Raw genomic sequence first — 19,070 nt, forward strand, 5'->3', positions numbered from 1 at the left:
TGGATAGAGCATTGGCCTGCAGACTGAAGTGTCTCAGGTTTGATTCCAGTCAAGAACATACCTCGGTTGCAGGCTCAATCCCTGGCCCAGGTCGAGGCGTGAGCAGGAGGCAATCAATCACTGTGTCTCTCTCTCTGTCTCTCCCACCCTCCCTCTCCCTCACTAAAAATCAGTGGGAAAATATCTTCATGTGAGGATTAATAATAACAAACAAACAAAAAAAATACAATTTGTATTTTTGACCTTTCTGCCATCTTGCCATCTCTAAGTTCTAGAAGCTTGTTTGGAGATTCTTAAGGTTTTCCAAGTATATGACCTTAGTGTATATAAATATATATATATTTTTTTGGTCCTCCTTTCCAATCTGAATTTCTTTTTTTTTTTTTTTTCCTTTTTCTTTATGGCACTGGTTAGGAACTCCAGTCAATAATGAATAAAAGTGGCTAGAGCATTAACCTTGCCGTATTCCCCATTTGAGGTGAAAAGTGTTCAGTCTTTTAAAATTAAGTATGATGACAGCTGTAGATTTTTAACGGATGCCATTTATCACGTTGAGGAAGTTTCTACTACTAGTTTGCTGCAAGTTTGTATCATAAATGTGTAATTTTTTTTAATGCTTTTTAATCTGAATATATACTGAGATGAGCACATGGTTTTCTTTCTTTATTCTGTTAATATGATGACATTATTTTTTTTCATAACTAAAAAAAAACCTGTTAGACCTCTCTACATAACAGGAGGGTATGGATAGTGACAACTCAACCAAATATTAAAAAAAAAATCCCCTCCTTCCTCTTAATCAACACTGCCATATCAAACATTTCTTAGTAAAATGCATAAAAGACTTATACATAATATTGCAGGTAGGTGCTTATTATTTACCATCATCACATAATCCTCCAACAGTTGCTCAAATACAGACTACATGAAAAAGATACTCCTCAGGAAGACACAAATTAATGACAAGAAAGTTGGTGGTGATATTTGAAGGTCCAGTGGGCACTTCCCCTTTGGAGTTAGGCCAGAGAAGAGCATCAGCATCATGGACCAGCCGGGCATTTGGGTCTTCTTTATTTTTTAAAATATTTTAAAACATCTTTATTGTTGAAAGTATTACATATGTCTCTTTTTCCTCCCATTGACCCCTTCTAGCCATTCCCACCTACCACCCCAGGCCTTCACCACTCTATTGCTTGTGTCCGTGGGTTATGCATATATGCATACAAATTCTTTGGTTAATCTCTTTGGGCATTTTTTTTTTTTTTTTAAAGAAGAAAAGTTGGAGAAGAGGAGGAGGAGGAAAAAGATCATAATGATGGAATCAGGACAGAGAGTGTCCTGTGGCTCAGTCTCCAGCAAAGTGGCTCTGTCCATCAGTGGAGATGACCAATAATATAGCTGGACTTGAACCTTCTTTCTGCTAAACTGGCAAATGCCCTTCTGCTCTAGTAGATCTTTATTTCTTTATTTCCTTTCTTCATTCATTCAATAGTCATTGTGTAGCTGCCATGGGTTATAGGCATTGCCCCAGATAAACCACTAACTTTTTAGTTTTGCTATTTCCGGAGTGTCATATAAGTTGGAATCATATAGCTTCTTCAGACTCGCTTCTTTTCACTTAGCAATCTGCATTTAAGTTTCCTTCATGTCCTTCATGGCTTGATAACTTATACAATATTCCACTGTAGAGTGTACCACAGTTTGTGGTACTGAAGGACATCTTGATTGCTTCCAGTTAGGGGCAATTATGAAGTTGCTTATCTACTCTCAAGTGCAGGTTTTTGCGTGGACAGAGTTTTCGACTCATTTGGTAAATACTGAGAAGCATGATTGCTCATTCATATGGTAAGAACAGGTTTAGCATTGTAAGAAACTTTGCAGTTATGTTCCAAAGAGGCCATGCCACCTTTCATTATCACCAGCAACAAATGAGAATTCCTGTACTTCACATCCTCACCAGCTCTGGTACTGTCAGGTTTTTGGATTTTATACATTCTAATAGTGCGTAGTGACATCTCCTTGTTGGTGTAATGTGCACTTCCCTAATGACAAATAAAGTTGAAGATTTTCATGTGTTAATTTGCCATCTGCAAATCTTTGGTGAGTTTGCTATTCAGGTCTTTTGCCCATTTTTTAATTGGACAGTTCATTATCTTACTGTTGAGTTTTAAGAGTTCTTTGTATGTTTTGGGATAGCACTCCTTTATCAGATGTGTTTTTCAAATATATTCTCCCGGTCTGTGGTTTTCATCTCTTCACAATGCCTTTGTAGAGCAAAAGTTTTTAGTTTTAACAAAATTCCACTAATCAGTTTTAATTTTATGGTTCATGCTTTTGTTGTTGTATCTAAAAGTCATCACCAACCCTCAGATCTCCTAGATTTCTTCTAAATCTAGAAGCTTATAATTTACATCTTTGTATTTAGGTCTATGATCCACTCTGAGTAGTTCTCAAAGTGAGATTTAGGATTACATTTGCTTCTGCCAAGTGCCTAAGGGGACCTGCATTCTAGGATCACTTTGATCCAATGTCAATGTTTGAGATTTCCTAGATTACACAAAGATCTTGCAACCACACAGCAATGAATGTGAGGACTGGTTTACTTCTGTTTCACCTTTATACCCTACTTTGTCAGTCCAAAGTATAAGTAGGTTACCAAGGACAACAACTCTGGCAGACCCTGACACTTTTGTCCCCGTAAGTCCTCTAGGCCCTGCAAAGCTATCAAAAACACTGCTCTGCTGATTAGTTGCTTTTATTTGAAAGGCATGTAGTCAAACACCAGGTAAACCTCTCTAAGTTTCTATCTTCTCTCGAATTACTAATTTGGTATTTCTCCAGTGCCTTCAAGCAAAGGTTTTTAATATTTTGTCAAGTCTCAGTTGTCCTCAATTATACAGGAGTCAGAACAGGATGTTGTACCCTATGAACCTCCTGTATTATTATTATTATTATTATTATTATTACCTCCTGTAGTTCATTACACTGTGTATATATATGTTCTCGTCCTCACCTCTATTAGAATGCTACAATCAGGGCTGATTCAAACCCAGAATAATTATTTGTTCAATTGAATCAACAGTCTTTTCTGTTACTTGTGCTAATTATTCATTTCAAAATCTCATTGTTTTATTATTTTTAATTTAAAATCTTTATTGTTTAAAGTATTACATATGTCTCCTTTTCTTCCCATTGACCTCTCCCTGGCCACTCCCACCCCCCAGCACATGCCCTCATCCCCCTACTGTCTGTGTCCATTGATTTTGCTTATATGCAAGCATACAAGTCCTTTGGTTGATCTCTTATTCCCCTCCCCACCTTCCCTCTGAGGTTCAATGCTTCTATGTCTCTGGATCTATTTTTATTCATCAGTTTATGTTGTTCATTATAATTCCACAAATGAGTGAGATCATGTGATATTTATCTTCTCCAACTGGCTTATTTTGCTTAGCATAATGCTCTCCAGGTCTAGCCATGCTGTTGTGAATAGTAAGAATTCTTTTCTTTTTTCACAAAAACCTCATTGTTTTAAATCAATAAAAAAAAATTTCTTATATAATCATCATTAAAAGTATCTTTCCTTCTCCCATTTGCTTTCAATATTTACAGCTTCTGTAAGAAAAGGTCTTATCTATTTTAATGTCTTTTTAAACAATTTAACTCTGTGTCATGTATTTGATTTCAAGATGGTCTTTATACTTTACAGATGTTTTATGGCATAACACACACACACACACACACATATAAACATGATTTAACATTCATTTTATTTTGAAAATTTCATGATACTTCTCAGAAACTATCAGTAGGATAGATTCCTAATGAAACCACTAAGCTATATACACTGGATAGAAAGGCACCAGAACATTTCTGTGTATAAAGAATGACTGATGTTTTAAAAATGTGCTCATGTGCCTCTTTTCATTTCAGTGTTTCTCCTTCATTAAGTAGCCTCATATGGAATTGCTTACAATTTCATTACCCTTTTCTGTGGGGAAAGAATTAAATATATGACAAGGTTGTCAGTCTGTTCAGAAACCTCTAGGAACCAACAGCAAGGGAAGGAAAAGCTACTTAAGGGAACTGAGCAGCAGAGATATTTCCTTGGTTGTGAATTTTAGGGATTATAGCCACATCAATAATTGCTCCCCGCCCCACCCCCCAAATTTGGCCAGGATGCCAGTGCTTACACTTCCATGAGAGCATGCATTTCCTCTTTCTTAACAGGCCTGATGCTATTTGTTCAATGTGTGCCTTCCTTGCTGGAGCTGAAACACTTAGTGCCAAGGACAATTCCTATATTGCCGTAAGTAAACATAAAGGGTAAATTTATCATTTTAGTGGGTTTCTTTACTCCGAAGCTAAATTATATTGTCCCTCATAACCCTATAGTCAAGCATGCCTAATCTATTCTGGATTCCTGACCCTCACCCAACCCATCTTAGATTCTGACATATAATGTGTGTGGGTGTAGCCTATCTTGATCGCATCTCAGAAACGAAAGCTAGAACCAGCATCATTGGTCAGGGGCTGGTCGAGTTTCTCCTTCCTTTTGGCACTAAGTATCCCTCTGATACCCAATAAAATGCTCACTGGTAACAAAATCAGCCTTCAATTATTCAGGAGTTGGTCATTCAGATCCCCTGCTTCTCATATTCTTTTTCCCCACTTATTCTCTAACTTTTGGGCTTCTCACTGGTAAATATGACGTCAAAGGCTGGCCAGAGCAAGGGGGGTGACTCCTACCAGTGGACTTTGAAAATAGCTAGAAATTCCAGTGGAACACAGAGCTGGTAGATGGGTGAAACTCTATGTAAAAGGTTGGAGAACTTTTCTGATGATAGCAGCTATTCTGAGGAGGACACAGAAAAGACAACTGGTCCAGTCAATAATGACAGTTAACACTACAATCCTATGATGTTACTATTTCGACTTCACATTTTCTAGGTGGTGATACTAGATAGCCCAAGCTCCTCCATTTACTAAGTCTGGGAATTAGGCCATACTAGTCCTCTCTCTGAGCAGCAGGATACTTTCTTGGTTGTCATCATTATAAAAATAGAAACAGTAACCTGACAGGACCACAGCATTAATACCAAGAATAAAATGTATGAAACTGCTTTGTAATGTAGAGGAACAGTCTAGTTTTATATCATTACCAACATTAATTGCTTGTTCACAACTTAAGTTTTACATTAGAAAGATGATTTTTCTTCTCAAGGGGACAGGTGTCCCACATGGGTTATTGTAATGGATAAAATCCTGGGTTTTTTACACACTTAGTCAGTATGCATGCCACGTTCCATATCAGTGCTTACCTTGGGAGGTTTCCTTAATGACGAAAACAAAACATTTCAACAGCAGAAGCAGAGAGGGTTGTCAACACAGCAGCCACATCAGAAGGTAGCAATGAAAGAGAAAAAAACGTAAGAGAAACTCAGAATCCTGATAACATGATATGAATGATATTGCAACTTCAAAAAGATCAGAGGCCAAATTCATTTCACTGCTTAAAGTGATAAATTCTTACATTTGCTCAAAAATATAGTACAGGCATAATGAATTTCTTTCCTGGTTTAAATAGAACAGATCCAGTGGTTCAGAGATATTTCTAATGATTCTAGAAGATGCTAACAGAAGAGCATTAAGATAAAGATACTACAATCATACTGCAGGGGGTCAAATACTTTTAAATTAATCTCATATTTAAATTTATCTTTGTTATATTTATATTTATATTTCCTTTGATAAATTGTAAAACCATGGTTCTAGATAACAATTTTCACATATTCCAACTCTGAACAGAAGTTTAAAAGCAAGTTACATGCTTCCCCCTCACACATGCACTTTTTAAATATTCAGTTTTGCATGTTAATAACTCAAATATGACTGAAATTGCATCTGGGGAAAACTCTGAAAAGGAAGTCATTCTGAAAGTAACAAACCATTAGTCTGCCTTGCTTTGTAAATATTTTCCTTGTGTACAAAATTAAGGTGTTGCACTAACCTACACTAATCAAAGGATAATATGCTAATTAGACCAGGAGACCTTCCGGACAAAGCCATGGTGGCGGGCCGAGGCAGAGGCGGTTAGGGGTGATCAGGCAGGCAGGGGAGGGAAATTGGGGGTGAGCTAGTTAGGGATGAGAAGGCCAGCAGGATGGGGAGTTGGGGTGAGCAGGCTGGCAGGGTGGGTAGTTGGGGGTGAGCTGGCCGGCAGGATGGGAAGTTGGGGGCAGTAGGCCGGCATGGGGGGGCATTTGGGGACGAGCTTGCCAGCAGGATGGGCAGTTGGGGGTGATCAGGCCAACAGTTGTGGGCAAGCAGGCCAGCAGGGGTGGTCGGTTAGGGATGATCAGGCTTGAAGGGATGGCAGTTGTGGTCAAGCAGGCCAGCATGGGGGGCAGCTAGTGTGATCAGGCCTGAAGGGGGGGGCAGTTGAGGGTTATCAGGCCAGCAGGCAGAGTGGTTAGGGGCAATCAGGCAGGTGAGCAGTTAGTAGCCAGGGGTCCTGGTCTTAGGGACACCCCCCCACGCACAAATTTCATGCACCAGGCCACTAGTCCTATATAATAAAAGCCTAATATGCTAAGTGTCCAATCATCTGGTTAGCCTTCAACCAATCAAAGCGTAATATGCTAATGATAAACTAAGACTACTCAATTGCTAGCTATGATGTACAGGCCACCGGAAGGGCAGACAGTCAACCTGTTGACCATTTGCTATGACATGCACTGACCACCAGGGGGAAGATGCTCCAACCAGTAGGTTAGCTTGCTGTTGGGGTCCTGATCAAGAATGAGCGAGGCAGGCCAGACACACACTGGAGCCCTCCTGCAGTCCCTCCCGAGCTGGCCAATCTCCCGTGTCCCTCCCCATCTCCGATTGTGTACCAGTGGGATCCCTCAGCCAGGCCTGTGCCCTCTCACAATCTGGGACCCCGTGGGGGATATCAGAGAGCCAGTTTCGGCCCCATGCCAAGGGACCCCACTGGTGCATGAAGTCATGCACCAGGCCTCAAGTAATTTTATAGTTTGTGATACTATGACAATTCTTGGCTTTTCTGACATGGTTATTCTTAAGAAACCTCCAATATCATAAATTAATTAAATGTAAAATTAATGTTTAATAGGTTTGGAGGAGTGTTTTCCATGACTTTCATCTTTGACAGGGAACAGAAGCATGAGGTACAGGCTAATAGCAAGGTGCCTTCCTCCATCACTGAGTCCAATGGAGCTCTGAGGGCCCCAATAAAACCCAGAGCTCAGCAGCAAGGAAAGGCTGTCCATGCATTCCAGAGTCACGTAGACAACTCAAAACTTTTAAATCTAGGGAAGGAAAACGATGGCATTCATATGGTGATAAAACTGAAAATTCATCTCCTTGAATTCTAGGAATTAGCTGAAAGAAAATGAGACCTAGGTCATTACCTTGGGCAGTTAGGCACAATGAGAATGTGGTTTTTATATTCAGGTTTTAGAGGGAAACTATCTAGAGAAATGGGTTTCTCTGGCTGCTTCCAAGCAAATCTCAACATTCTGTGTCTACCCTTTAAAACAAGATAAACATTTACAGTTGTTATAATAAAAAAATGCACAAGTGTTTTTAATTCTAAGAAAGCCGTGGATCTTTGCTTTGTGGATAAAGCTTGAGGTTCCTGCCAGGAAAATTTCCTTAAGTGGAACACTGCTCTGGAAGGCATCTGCTCTGAGCAGGTAGTACAATATTTAACTAAGCCTTCTCTGATTTTGCTTCTTATTTCTTAAAAGCCATTTAAATCACTGCTTTATTTAACAAAGGGAAGAAAGGTCACTTGATTTATAATAAGATATGGACCAAGTTTGTAAAATATACCTTCACATTTTGGCTACGATGAACCAAGTAACCTAACAGGGCGGAGCACGCCAACAGGAACCCCAAGACTTTCTCGGGAGTTCTCCCATGCTTCCTTTAAGCCATGATTGGATGGTAATCAACACCAGCATCAAAGCACAAGTGCTGGTTTGTAGCTAGTAGCTGTCCAACAATAAAGCTATACTTTCTTCAATGATGTTCCAATGTGACTTTCTTTATTCTTTTTAGGAAACAAATCTTACTTCAGCATTTTAAGTACTTGGAAAATGTGTCCCTTTCATTTAGAGAGACAGCACATTATATGGGCATGCCAATATAATTCTGCTACCATCTTCTTTGTGTGCTTCTGTTTGTTAAGAATAAATGACACTGGGCAGCAGGGAAGAAGGGGAAGCCACTAACTTCATCTGCTGCTACTCAATTACTAGTCATTTAGTTTAGTACAAGGATCCTTACTATAGAAGGCAAAGGAAGTCAGGACCTCACAGCAGTACTTCATTAATTGCTAAACCCTTCTTGATGTCTGAGTTAGGTCATAAGCAACTAAGTCATCCTAATTCAAACTACAATTTAGTGCTCCCAAGAGGTTATATATCAATTATTTGGTAGCTGTGAAGAAAAATGTTCCCATTATGAGTAAACCTGATACTATAATCCTATATAATAAAAGGCTAATATGCAAATAGACCAAATGGCGGAACAGCCAAACAAGAGGTCGCTATGACATGCACTGACCACTGGGGGGAGGGGGGGCACAAAGAACATGGCAGACATTGGCAGCAGGCAGCAGAGCGTGGAACAAGGTGGGTGTCTGACACAGTGGGATGGTTGAGCAGGTGAGCAGGGGGCGCTAAACGCTGTCATCGGGGCAAGCCTCTGGTGGCTACTAAAAATTCTTTGCTCCGGCATGCCACGGTCCTGCCCGCCATGGTCCTGCCCAGTGCTTGCACCCACTGTCAGCACCTGGAGCCAGTCCCGATTGCTCGGTGCCATCAGCAGGTGCAAGCGGCGGCTGCCAGCCCTGATTGCTCCTAAGGGCTTATCCACCTACCCCTGATCCTTAGGGGCAATCAGGGCAGCAGCCGCTGCTCACGCCCACTGACGGTGCCTGCTGGCCCCAACTACACCTGCTGATGGCACCAGCCCCAATTGCTCTTCGCCATCAGCAGGTGCAAGTGAGGTGGGCTCTGTTGGGAGCAGCAGTGGTGGGAGCGGGGCTGCTAGCAGACAGGGGTCTGGGGGTGACGGTGGGAGAGGCTGGGTGGGGGCATGGAGGATGGGCCGAGTCCTGCCCCTGTGCCCATCGCAGCCTGGTAGCCCACAGTTCCTTTCAAGGTGTATGAATTCATCATGCACTGGGCCCCTAGTCAAATATAGCATGCTACCCTTTGAAACAAACTAATGTGATATTACAATATAAATATAAAAATTATATATATGAAAAAGGATGAATAATATAAACATCTATCAGAAACAATCAATATTAAGTGAGTATATTTTTTATTATGACCTTGTTGATTACATCAATAAAATCTTATCAACAAAGAGTTCCATCGAACTCTCAGACAGACCCAGCCTATTGTTGAGATACCTATATTACAGAAAGAGGTACTATCCCTGGTGAAGCAAACATCCTGTGAACTACAAAGAACATCCCTTCAAATAGACTGAAAAACCCTGCAGACATGGGTGTGGCTGCTGACTCATTAGAACAAAGCATTCCATTGATTCTTGGCTAAAGGCCTGTGCACTCCTGACCACTCTTCACCTGCCCACCTTCTCATTCATCCTCAAAAAAGTCCCTTTAAAATTATGTATACCTCTCAGACCTCTCAGGAGATGTGTGTGTGTGTGTGTGTGTGTGTGTGTGTGTGTGTGTGTGTTTGTATGTGTGTGTCCCAAAGAAATAAACTGAACATTATTTGACATTTTAGATGCCAGCAAGGTAATAATGTCTCTAGCTCTTAGGATTTGAAAGAAAAAATAGGAGGTACAGTTCTACACCAAGAGTACCTCTATTTTACAAAACATCAAAGTCTCTTCCCTTCTCTCCCAGGACTGGGAAGTCAATGGATCTCTTCAAGTCACCCACACCATGTGCATTCACCACCAACGCATGCAATTATAATGCTTTTATCTCATTTTTGTCTCCCAGCTCTGCCTGATCCAATGTTCCTACTCTCCAAGACTCAGCTCAAGGCCCGGTTTTCTCAGTTCCTCATCCAACTGTTTGAGGCCACCTTGGCCTTCGCCCCTCTGATATTTCAGTATTCCTGAGGTCAATAAAACAGCTTAGCACTTACTGGCACATGTAAAGTCAGTAACTGTTATCTGTACATCAATAATTTTCTCTGTACAGTATTTGAATCTCGTGTATCCTTAGGATTTAAATCCCTTGAAAGCAGAGCCATCCCACATGCTAATTTTATTATCTCTGTTCCCAATTCTACATACTCATGTAGGACTGAAAACACTAAAATAATTTTTACATTACAGAGTTAAAATAATCCAGATGTGAGAATTTACTACTTCAATCACCAACTCAGTCCCATGACCCCATAATATTAGGGCAAGATTGCTTGCATTTAATAGTAGTGAAAACTTGGAGATTGTTAGAAAATGTAGACTATTTTCAATGACTTACTTAAAAATAATTATTTCTCAAGACCAGCATTTCACAAAGAGAAGTTCAATGGGATGTTAACAAGGGTCAAACCCTCAAAGGTTTCTGAGTTCCACTAAGTTCAGAGATGTATGCGGAGTATCATGCGACTAGAGAAAATAACCTCCCCATCCACACACACACACGTACTCTAGTAAATAAGACTGTAAAGATAAATTGGGTCTATATTGGGCCAGGTCTTGAAATGGGAGTTGGTACTTAATTAGTAGGTAGTATGGACCTGGAAAGTTTAACAGGCGAGTGAAATAAAGGAAGCAGTGTAACAGTGTGTCACAACAACCCTATATAGCTGGAGTTCTTCCCCATTTCTCACACTGGAAGATTTCTGGGTTAAGGAGTCTTTTGTCCATGTTTACAGCCTCTCGACTACAGTTAGGCAATTGGAATTTAGATGGCCAAAGGCCCTGATGTGCACAAGCCCTAATAACCAGTCAGTGTTTCAAGGGACATGAATGATCGTTGGAAAATGCCATAACCTGTATCTGAAAGATATATATAGCTAACTGACATTTGACTCCTGAAGATTAGACTATGGGCATGACCTTTAGCCCTTGATGATCGTTTCCAGCTTGGAGAACTATATCCTGGGTCACCTAAATTGTCCAAGAACTCTGCCAACCAGCAAGTATTTTCTGAGTACTGATTCCCACCCTGCACATTATAGGTGCTTTGAGGGATATGAATGGAGCATAGTCTCTGACCTCAAGAAGCTCAGGACCTTGTGAGAGACATAGGTGCACAGATGAGTAGCTATTAAACAGACAGTGATAAGTGTCACAGCAGATTAGCAACAAAGAGTTGTATTCTGTCAACAAATATTTAACACCCGGTGTGATACTTTGTCGAGCTACAAATATAAATTAAACATGTTGCCGATCAGACAACAATATACTGAACTTGTACACACATATTACAATAGAATATTATGTACACAGCAGTAGCCTCCAAAGAGGGCAAGGTCAAGTGGAAACAAAGCAAAGTATTTTCTCTCTGAGGAGAAAACCCCTGAGCAGAATCTAGAGGTCTAAATAGTCAGGAGGCTGAAAAGGCAAAGAAATGGCATCTCAGGAGGAGTAACTGTCTGTGCAAAAGCATTGTCAACACAGCCCACTGAGGACCAGAAGACTGCTCTGCTGTGGAGTTCACAGAAACACAGACAGTGGGGCATGGGATGATACAGGGTTAGGATTGTGTAAGATAGGTGGGTATAAAAGTTCAGCATCAACCAGCATTAATTAACTGTAGTATGAAGATGAGTTTCTATACTTGTATACCAACATAGCCATACATTTAAGACATAAAACAAGCACTTCTATGAATTATAAGTAAAAGGGGTTATATATGCATTTTGAAGAGCCTCTGAAACTTATCACAAGAAGAATGTTGATACCCAAAACATCAAATGCTTATAGGAAGCTACAGCAAAATTTTCTGAACATGTGAAGAGACCAAATCATTCAATCAGAACAGACTTCTAACATTAATATGTCTGGTTTGCTTTGGAAGAGTATGTCTTCTAGACTCCTTTGGTTTAAGTTACATCCTTAATGTCATTTTAAAATTGTTTTTATTCTAATCCCCTATTTCTTATAAGACTTTCATCTTGCATCTATGAATTTTGCAAACTAGGTGCTTTTCAAGAACACAGTCCCTGTAGCTGGCTAGGGTCTGCTCTGGATCAATGGGAAGAACCAACAGGGCCTGAGTTGGGAAGAGAAAGAAGCAAAATCAGGAGGAGGAGGACAGACTGGGAGAAAACAGCAAGGCAAGAAATATATGGTCAGGATAAAATTAGAAAGCAAAGATGCTAATTAGAGTTGATGAGATGTAATATTTCAGATGTAGAACGTTTCAGGGTGGTAAACTCTAACCTGGTCAAGCAGAATCTCTGTAAAATGGAATGAATGATCATTAATACTAACACTTATGCAGTTCTAACTATGTTCCAGGTATGTTCCTGTTAGCTCTACCTGGTTTAATGCATTTAACATATTTGATAACCCTATAAGACTCTATTATCGTTTTTCAAATAAGAAAAACAACACAACTGAAATACAAGGTACAGAGATTGTATGCTTTGCTTAAAGTTACAGTTAACTGGCAGCAGCAGCATGATGTAAGCCCAGGCATTCTCTGACTACAGCACCCACCCCCCTCCTTGCCCTACTCTTAATAGCTACAGTGCATTGCCTCTCTTGAGTCTAAAAGAATTTAGTGAAAACTCTTTTAGCCTAGGCTAGGATACTGGGTAACAATCCATAAGGATGCTCAATGATGTGTATCATCCATGTCTGCATGGGTCATCCATGCAGTTAATGTCATCAACCAGCCCTGTCTGTGTCAAGGTCTTCATGAGTGATTAGAGAATCTCAAAGGAGGAATCCATGAAATAAAGGGATGTTGTGGCAGTGTGGAGCCTGAGGAAGGTTGCACATTCCCACATCCCGTAGAGAGGAAGAAAACGGATCACCACTGGAGAGGGCTATGAATAAAGCCGCAAAAATGTGCATACAGATGTATTAGGAACAAAACTTAGGCAAGGAAAAGCTAAAATAAAGTTGTAGAGTAGAAGGTATGTTCACGGAGCAGTAGGCAACTAGAGGTAATTGAGAACTATAAGGCAGAAATAATATACAGCAACCACAGTGCAGATAGCACGGAGTGCCACGCCCACTTTGACTTTTTCTAGAAGTGCTTGCACAATGAGAATAACATGGTGAGATCTGTTCTAGGGAGCTGTGACGGAGGCCACGCCACCTGCAGAGTGAGCAGTGAGGGATGTCCTAATGACCCTCTACCTAGTGCCCACCACAGCCTCCATGGTGTGTGAGCTGGCACCACTGCAAAGACAAGAGAAAAACAGGATAAAAAGGAGAGAACAAAGAAACAACCTGAAGGCAGAATCTGTAAGACTTGCTGACTGATGAGCCACCCCCTGGGCCTCCCCACTCCATCTGCTAGGATGGAAACACAGCTGTAAGGGGTGGAATGACTTTATATGGTACTTCCATCACAGACCTTGAAATGAGATGAATGAAGGGGAAAAAAGGCTTCACATACCTCAATATTTAATATGTTGTTGAGTTTAAAATTTTAATTCCAAATACATTTACAATAAACAACTAATGGTTCCAAAACTCATTTAAAGAAAACCAAACTGCATCTTTATAAACATTACCATTCCACTTAACCTGCTCTTATTTTCAATAAAAGTCAAAAGGAAAACTGAACCCATTTTGTACTTGTGGAAAGACTTGTGGTTTGGTTTTCTGGTGTATTTGGACGACATCCTCCTGGCATCACAAAATTTGGCTGGAATTCTATAGTAAGTAATATAGGAGAGTGGTGAAGAGTTCAGATTTTGGAAACTAGCTCTGCCACCGTCTATGTTGATCTTGGGCAATTTTGCTGAACTGAACTTCAGTTTCTCTGGCTATAAATTCAGGCTGGGAGAGCACTCCTTCAGGACTGCTGAAGGGTTACATGTGATGGCAAGGCTAACACTACACACCATTAGCACTCAGTTATTGCCCAATAAATGTCAGATGCTATCGTTGTTACAACAAAGAGCCCTCCAGGATAATACATGCAAATGTCAACACAGCCCCACCAAATTTCATCCAGGAAAAAGTTACTTGGAGTTGAAGAATGAGAGGCCTTTTTTGGCAATAAGAGAAAATTTATTTTCACAAAAAAGAAAGGAAACATGATGTTTAAAATATGCTCTTTAACACGGACAGAGGATGTTGACAACTGTGGGAGCACACTATCGGATACATGGATGGTCATTATACTCTTAAAAGAAAGTTACTATGTGCGAAATGTTTTCAATGTTCAGAAACTGGCTTTACAGAAAAAAAGAATAAAAGTGAATGCACAATGTTCTGAGTCTCGAGTGTCCTTGCTGGAAAGAGAGGAATGACTCGGAGGGTCAACAGCAGAGAGGACTCCCTGGCAGTGCTCAGCCAGGAGAGGAGACCCCAGCCCTGAAAGGTGCCATTCTTCTTACCTCAGTAATGGCCTACCTTAAAGGGATGCATAATATTAAAATCTTGAGGGGAAAATGCTCACTGTGTTGTCAATGACATAGTGTTTTTGGGCTATGAGAGTATTTCATGTGAGAAAAAGTTTTTTAAGAAAATAGGTACTGACCCTGGCTGGGGGCACATGCAGGAGGCAGCTGATCAATGTTTCCCTCAACCTCTCTCTCTCTCTCTCTTTCTCTCTCTCTCTCTTTCTCTCTCTGTTTCTCCCTCCCTCTTTCTCTTTCCCCTCTCCTTCTCCCTCTCCCTCTCTCTAAAATCAATAAAAGCATGTCTTCAGGCAAGGATTAAAACACACACACATGTACAATAAAGTAGGAGGGAAAGAATAAAGAAAATAAAAACCTTGGAAATATTTAGGTGAACATTTATAAAGTTGGGCACCTTTTATTTTATTTTTAAAATAATTTTTTAAAATATATTTTATTGATTTTTTTACAGAGAGGAAGGGAGAAGGATAGAAAGCTAGAAACATCGATGAGAGAGAAACATCGACCAGCTGCCTCCTACACCCCCCACCCCCCACACCAGGGATGTGCCCGCAACCAATGTACATGCCCTTGACTGGAATAAAACCTGGGACCCTTCAGTCTACAGACCGACGCTCTCTCCACTGAGCCAACCGGTTTCGACAAAGTTGGGCACCTTTTAATAACCAAACTATGATATTAATGTTTCTGGCAAAGGCTGAGAGCAGGTGCATAACTATAAACTTCAGCATACTTTAGAGGACTGGTCACATGTGACATCTGGTCCCATGTACTGCTACATGTATTCGATAGAACTTCTATGATATCTGAAAAAGTGGCCATAGGAATGATTTAAATTATAAAAATAAACTACATTAAAAATGGCCTAATATTTAAAATTGTGTCATTTATTCTGTCTATAAAGTAGTGGTTACTCACCATACCCCTCTCTGAAGAACCTAGAAGCACTGTTTAAGGACCTGAAATGCCAGCAATAGAAGGTGAGGAGTCACCATCAGAATACAACCCGAGGGAGTAAACAGTTTTGGTTGCTTTTCCTGAAGGGACACCTGGAATTATCAACTGAGTACCAAAGAGCAGAATCACTGTGTCCACGTAAGATGTGCCCAACAGACCAGATGGACATGTATAGTTTGACAGTTTCACTATTGAATTACTAGAATGAATTGTGAGACAAGGTGATTAAAAAAAAAAAAAAAAAAAAAAAAAAAAGCCATTCTGTTAGTCTTTTCCAAAACATTTTTTGCAATAAAAATATACCAACTTTATAATAGAAGCAATAAACTTCCGAAATAAAGCAAATAAAAACATCAAAGTCTTACAATCCCTACTGGAGGTTTCCGAAATATAATGCAACACAACTTCATTTTTTAAAACTCATCATTTTCTTTCTGCACAGTGTGTACAATCTGTGTGCTACCCAGCAAGGCAAGTTTGGTGATATGGGTCATACCGTCTCCACAGACGAGGCAGGAAGCACACAGTGGTGACCCTCCACGTGGAACTGACTACGGCCCTCATGCTACACATCAAGTGGCTTGCAAATAACTAAATGAACTCCTGTTAAAGGACCTAATCAACCAATCTGTGTTACCAAACTCTCTTAACATCAGGTCCATCTCCACTATGATACTAGTAATTGCAAATACACTTGTAATAAAAATTTTATTGCCTAAAATATCTTAAATAAAAATACTTGATGTCATCAAGGTTAAGCCTAAAATCTAAATACCCCAAGCTTGGAGGAGGGGAGAGGAGCTTGAGGTTGAACAATCACTGCTAGTCAGTGGTTTAATCAATCATGCCCACACAGTGAAGCTTTCATAAAAGTCCTAACAGAGGGGTTCAGAGCTTCCAGGTTGCTGAACAGGTGGAGGTGCTGGGAGGACAGGGCACCAAAAAGACATGGGAGATCGGAGCCCCTTTCCCTGCCTTGCCATATGGATCTCTTCCATCTGGCTGCTCCTGAGCTGCATGTTTTTTTGTTTGTTTGTTTTTTGTTTTTTTTGTTTTTTTAATAATAAGCTGATAATCTCCTGGGCAAGTTGTTTTCCTAAATTCTGAGAGCCATGGTAGCGAATTACTGAACCTGAGGAGGGGCTCATGGTAACTTTCCACTTATTCCCAGTAGGTCAGAAGACCAGGTGACAACCTGGAGTTGTGACTGGCATCTGAAGTGAGGGTGGGGACAGTCCTGTGGAACTAAACCCTTAGCCTGTGGGATCTGATGCTGACTCCAGGTAAAGTGTCAGAACGGAACTGAACTGTAGGACATCACATGGGTTCTGCAGAGGATTGGAGAACTGGTCTGTGGGAAAATCCCAGGTCTGATGGCCAGAGTGCTGCGAGTAGAGAAACACAGAGTCCTTTTCCCTTTATGGTGGTTACTATTTGGACAAAATCTGGAAGTACCTCCAGGCCCCCTGCTCCTCACAGTGCAGCCTGAGGGTTGCTGGCAGTCCATACACTGTCTGTCCTCACCGGCCTTGGAGGAGATAAGACTCACTTTTTTGTTGTTGTTTATCTAACTTCTTCCTTTTTTCCCCCTTTTTAAAAAAATAATTCTTTATTTTTCAAAGTATTACATGTATCCCCCTTCTTCCCCCATTGACGCCTTCCAGCCCGCCCCTGCCCTAGGCCTTCACCACCCTATTTATTGTCTGTGTCCATGGGTTATGCATATATGCAATAAGGGCTGTTGTTAATCTCTTCCCACCCACCCACCCTTCCCCTCTTTCCCTCTGAGATTCTCCACTGTTCCATGATAAGATTCTCTCAGCCTTGGCCTTCCTTCAGAGATAAAATGTCACCAGACCATTCTCCTCCAACATTTATAAAAGTGTTCATCACTAATGGATTGAAATTAAAAAGGAAAAAGAAATGTCCTTCTGAAAGTTTTAATATTGCTTCTCAGAAGCCAATATTTCTATTTAATCAACTGGTTAATAAAATGCAAAATTTGAGGTGAATACATGAGTATATCCTTAGTAACTGTAAATCCAACATAATGACATTATATTATCTATCTATCTATCTATCTATCTATCTATCTATCTATCTATCTATCTAATCTATCTATCTCCAAAAGTAAAATGGGTACACAAAGCAAATGGAAAGCCTTACAAGTTCTATGGCATTATTTTATGCAATCATCCATCTTTAACAGCTCTCTGCCCTTTTCTAAAATATTGTCAAGGAAAGTACCACCTAAAAGTTCCTCCTAACAAAACACAGCACCTGCAGCCATGAGCCTCAGCTCCAGGAAGCCGGCGGCCAGGATCTTCCCTCTGGAGGGTTCTCAGGCCACTCCAGGAGCCCCCGCTCCAAATCACATGGCTGCAATTCCCAGTCCGGTGAGCCTGGCAAGAACTGCCCTAGGTTAACCGAAACAAACTGAGCAGAGAAAGCAGGGCTCTTGTGCAATTTTCTTCCTGTCTCTCCAAAAGTGAAGCTTTCGAAAAAATATAGCACAAAGCGCCAATTTTTGATTTAAAATCAAAAGAATTAAGCACCTCTGGGAACCACTCTCAGGCTAATTCTCAGTCTGGCTGCTACTACTAGACCAATTAATATGTGGTTTGGAAGAACCGTGCTTTTAATTATCTTGTTTTATTCTTATTTCCAAGATTAAGTTTCCATTTAAGTGAATTTGAATCTTGATACCATATTTTTATGACAGCATGTTTAGGATTGCATAAACAACATTTAAATGTTCCACATTAGGGAGTCAGGAGCAAACATCATGCTAAAGGCAACAGCGTAACAAAAGCAGGGGTATTGGCTGAATAATCCCAGTAGAAATGGACAAGGGCCTTTGTTGAGAGCTAGTCCAGCATGGTGGTTAGAAGCAGAGATGCAAAAAGCCATTCTGCTGGAGTCCAACTCTTGCCTCCACCACTTTCCAGTAATACGACCTTAGATGTGGTGTTTAAGCTCTCAGTATCTTGGATTCCTTACCTATCAAACAGACCTGTTGTGAAGGTTAAACAAATTAATACACGTAAAGCCTTTAAAGGTATCAGGGTAACACAGATGATTGAAAAATCTCCCACTTCCAGACATTTTTTTTTAATATATATTTTATTGATTTTATATAGAGAGGAAGGGAGAGAGAGAGAGAGAGCTAGAAACATCGATGAGAGAAAGTCATCGATCAGCTGCCTCTTGCACACCCCCTACTGGGGATATGCCCGCAGCCAAGGTACCCTTGGAATCGAACCCGGGTACCTTCAGTCCCCAAGCCAACGCTCTATCCACTGAGCCAAACCGGTTTCGGCTCCAGACATTTTTTTTTTAACTCAGAATCTCTTTCTTTCCATTTGCCATAGAAACAAGTGCCATTGCTGACCCTGGATGCTCACAAATTTTAAGAGCCTGCCAGGCCCGCCACCTTGAGTGCTGCAGGATCAAGACACCTGACTCAGCCATCCGTGTGCTATAAGATCATGGTGTAGAACCATTTAATTTCAAAGTCACACTGGCAGGAACCACAAAGGCAGG

The 19,070-nt window shown here is 40.6% G+C and overlaps 1 protein-coding gene across 10 annotated transcripts in view; it reads right to left on the bottom strand.

Moving 5' to 3' along the window:
• KIF13A (kinesin family member 13A) overlaps positions 1–19,070 on the bottom strand; it is a 203,350-nt gene that overhangs the window by 111,573 nt on the left and 72,707 nt on the right. For 9 of the 10 annotated variants that reach the window (XM_084872710.1, XM_084872705.1, XM_084872704.1 and 6 more), the window contains exon 3: positions 5,319–5,331. The exons of the other annotated variant lie outside the window; for it this stretch is intronic. In XM_084872710.1, the coding sequence (XP_084728836.1) occupies positions 5,319–5,331 (13 nt within the window). The remainder of the gene's footprint in view (positions 1–5,318; positions 5,332–19,070) is intronic. 10 annotated transcript variants of the gene reach the window in all.

This window comes from Pipistrellus hanaki, assembly GCF_964339955.1.
Source record: "Pipistrellus hanaki genome assembly, chromosome: 2".
In the NCBI taxonomy this organism is placed as follows: domain Eukaryota; kingdom Metazoa; phylum Chordata; class Mammalia; order Chiroptera; family Vespertilionidae; genus Pipistrellus; species Pipistrellus hanaki.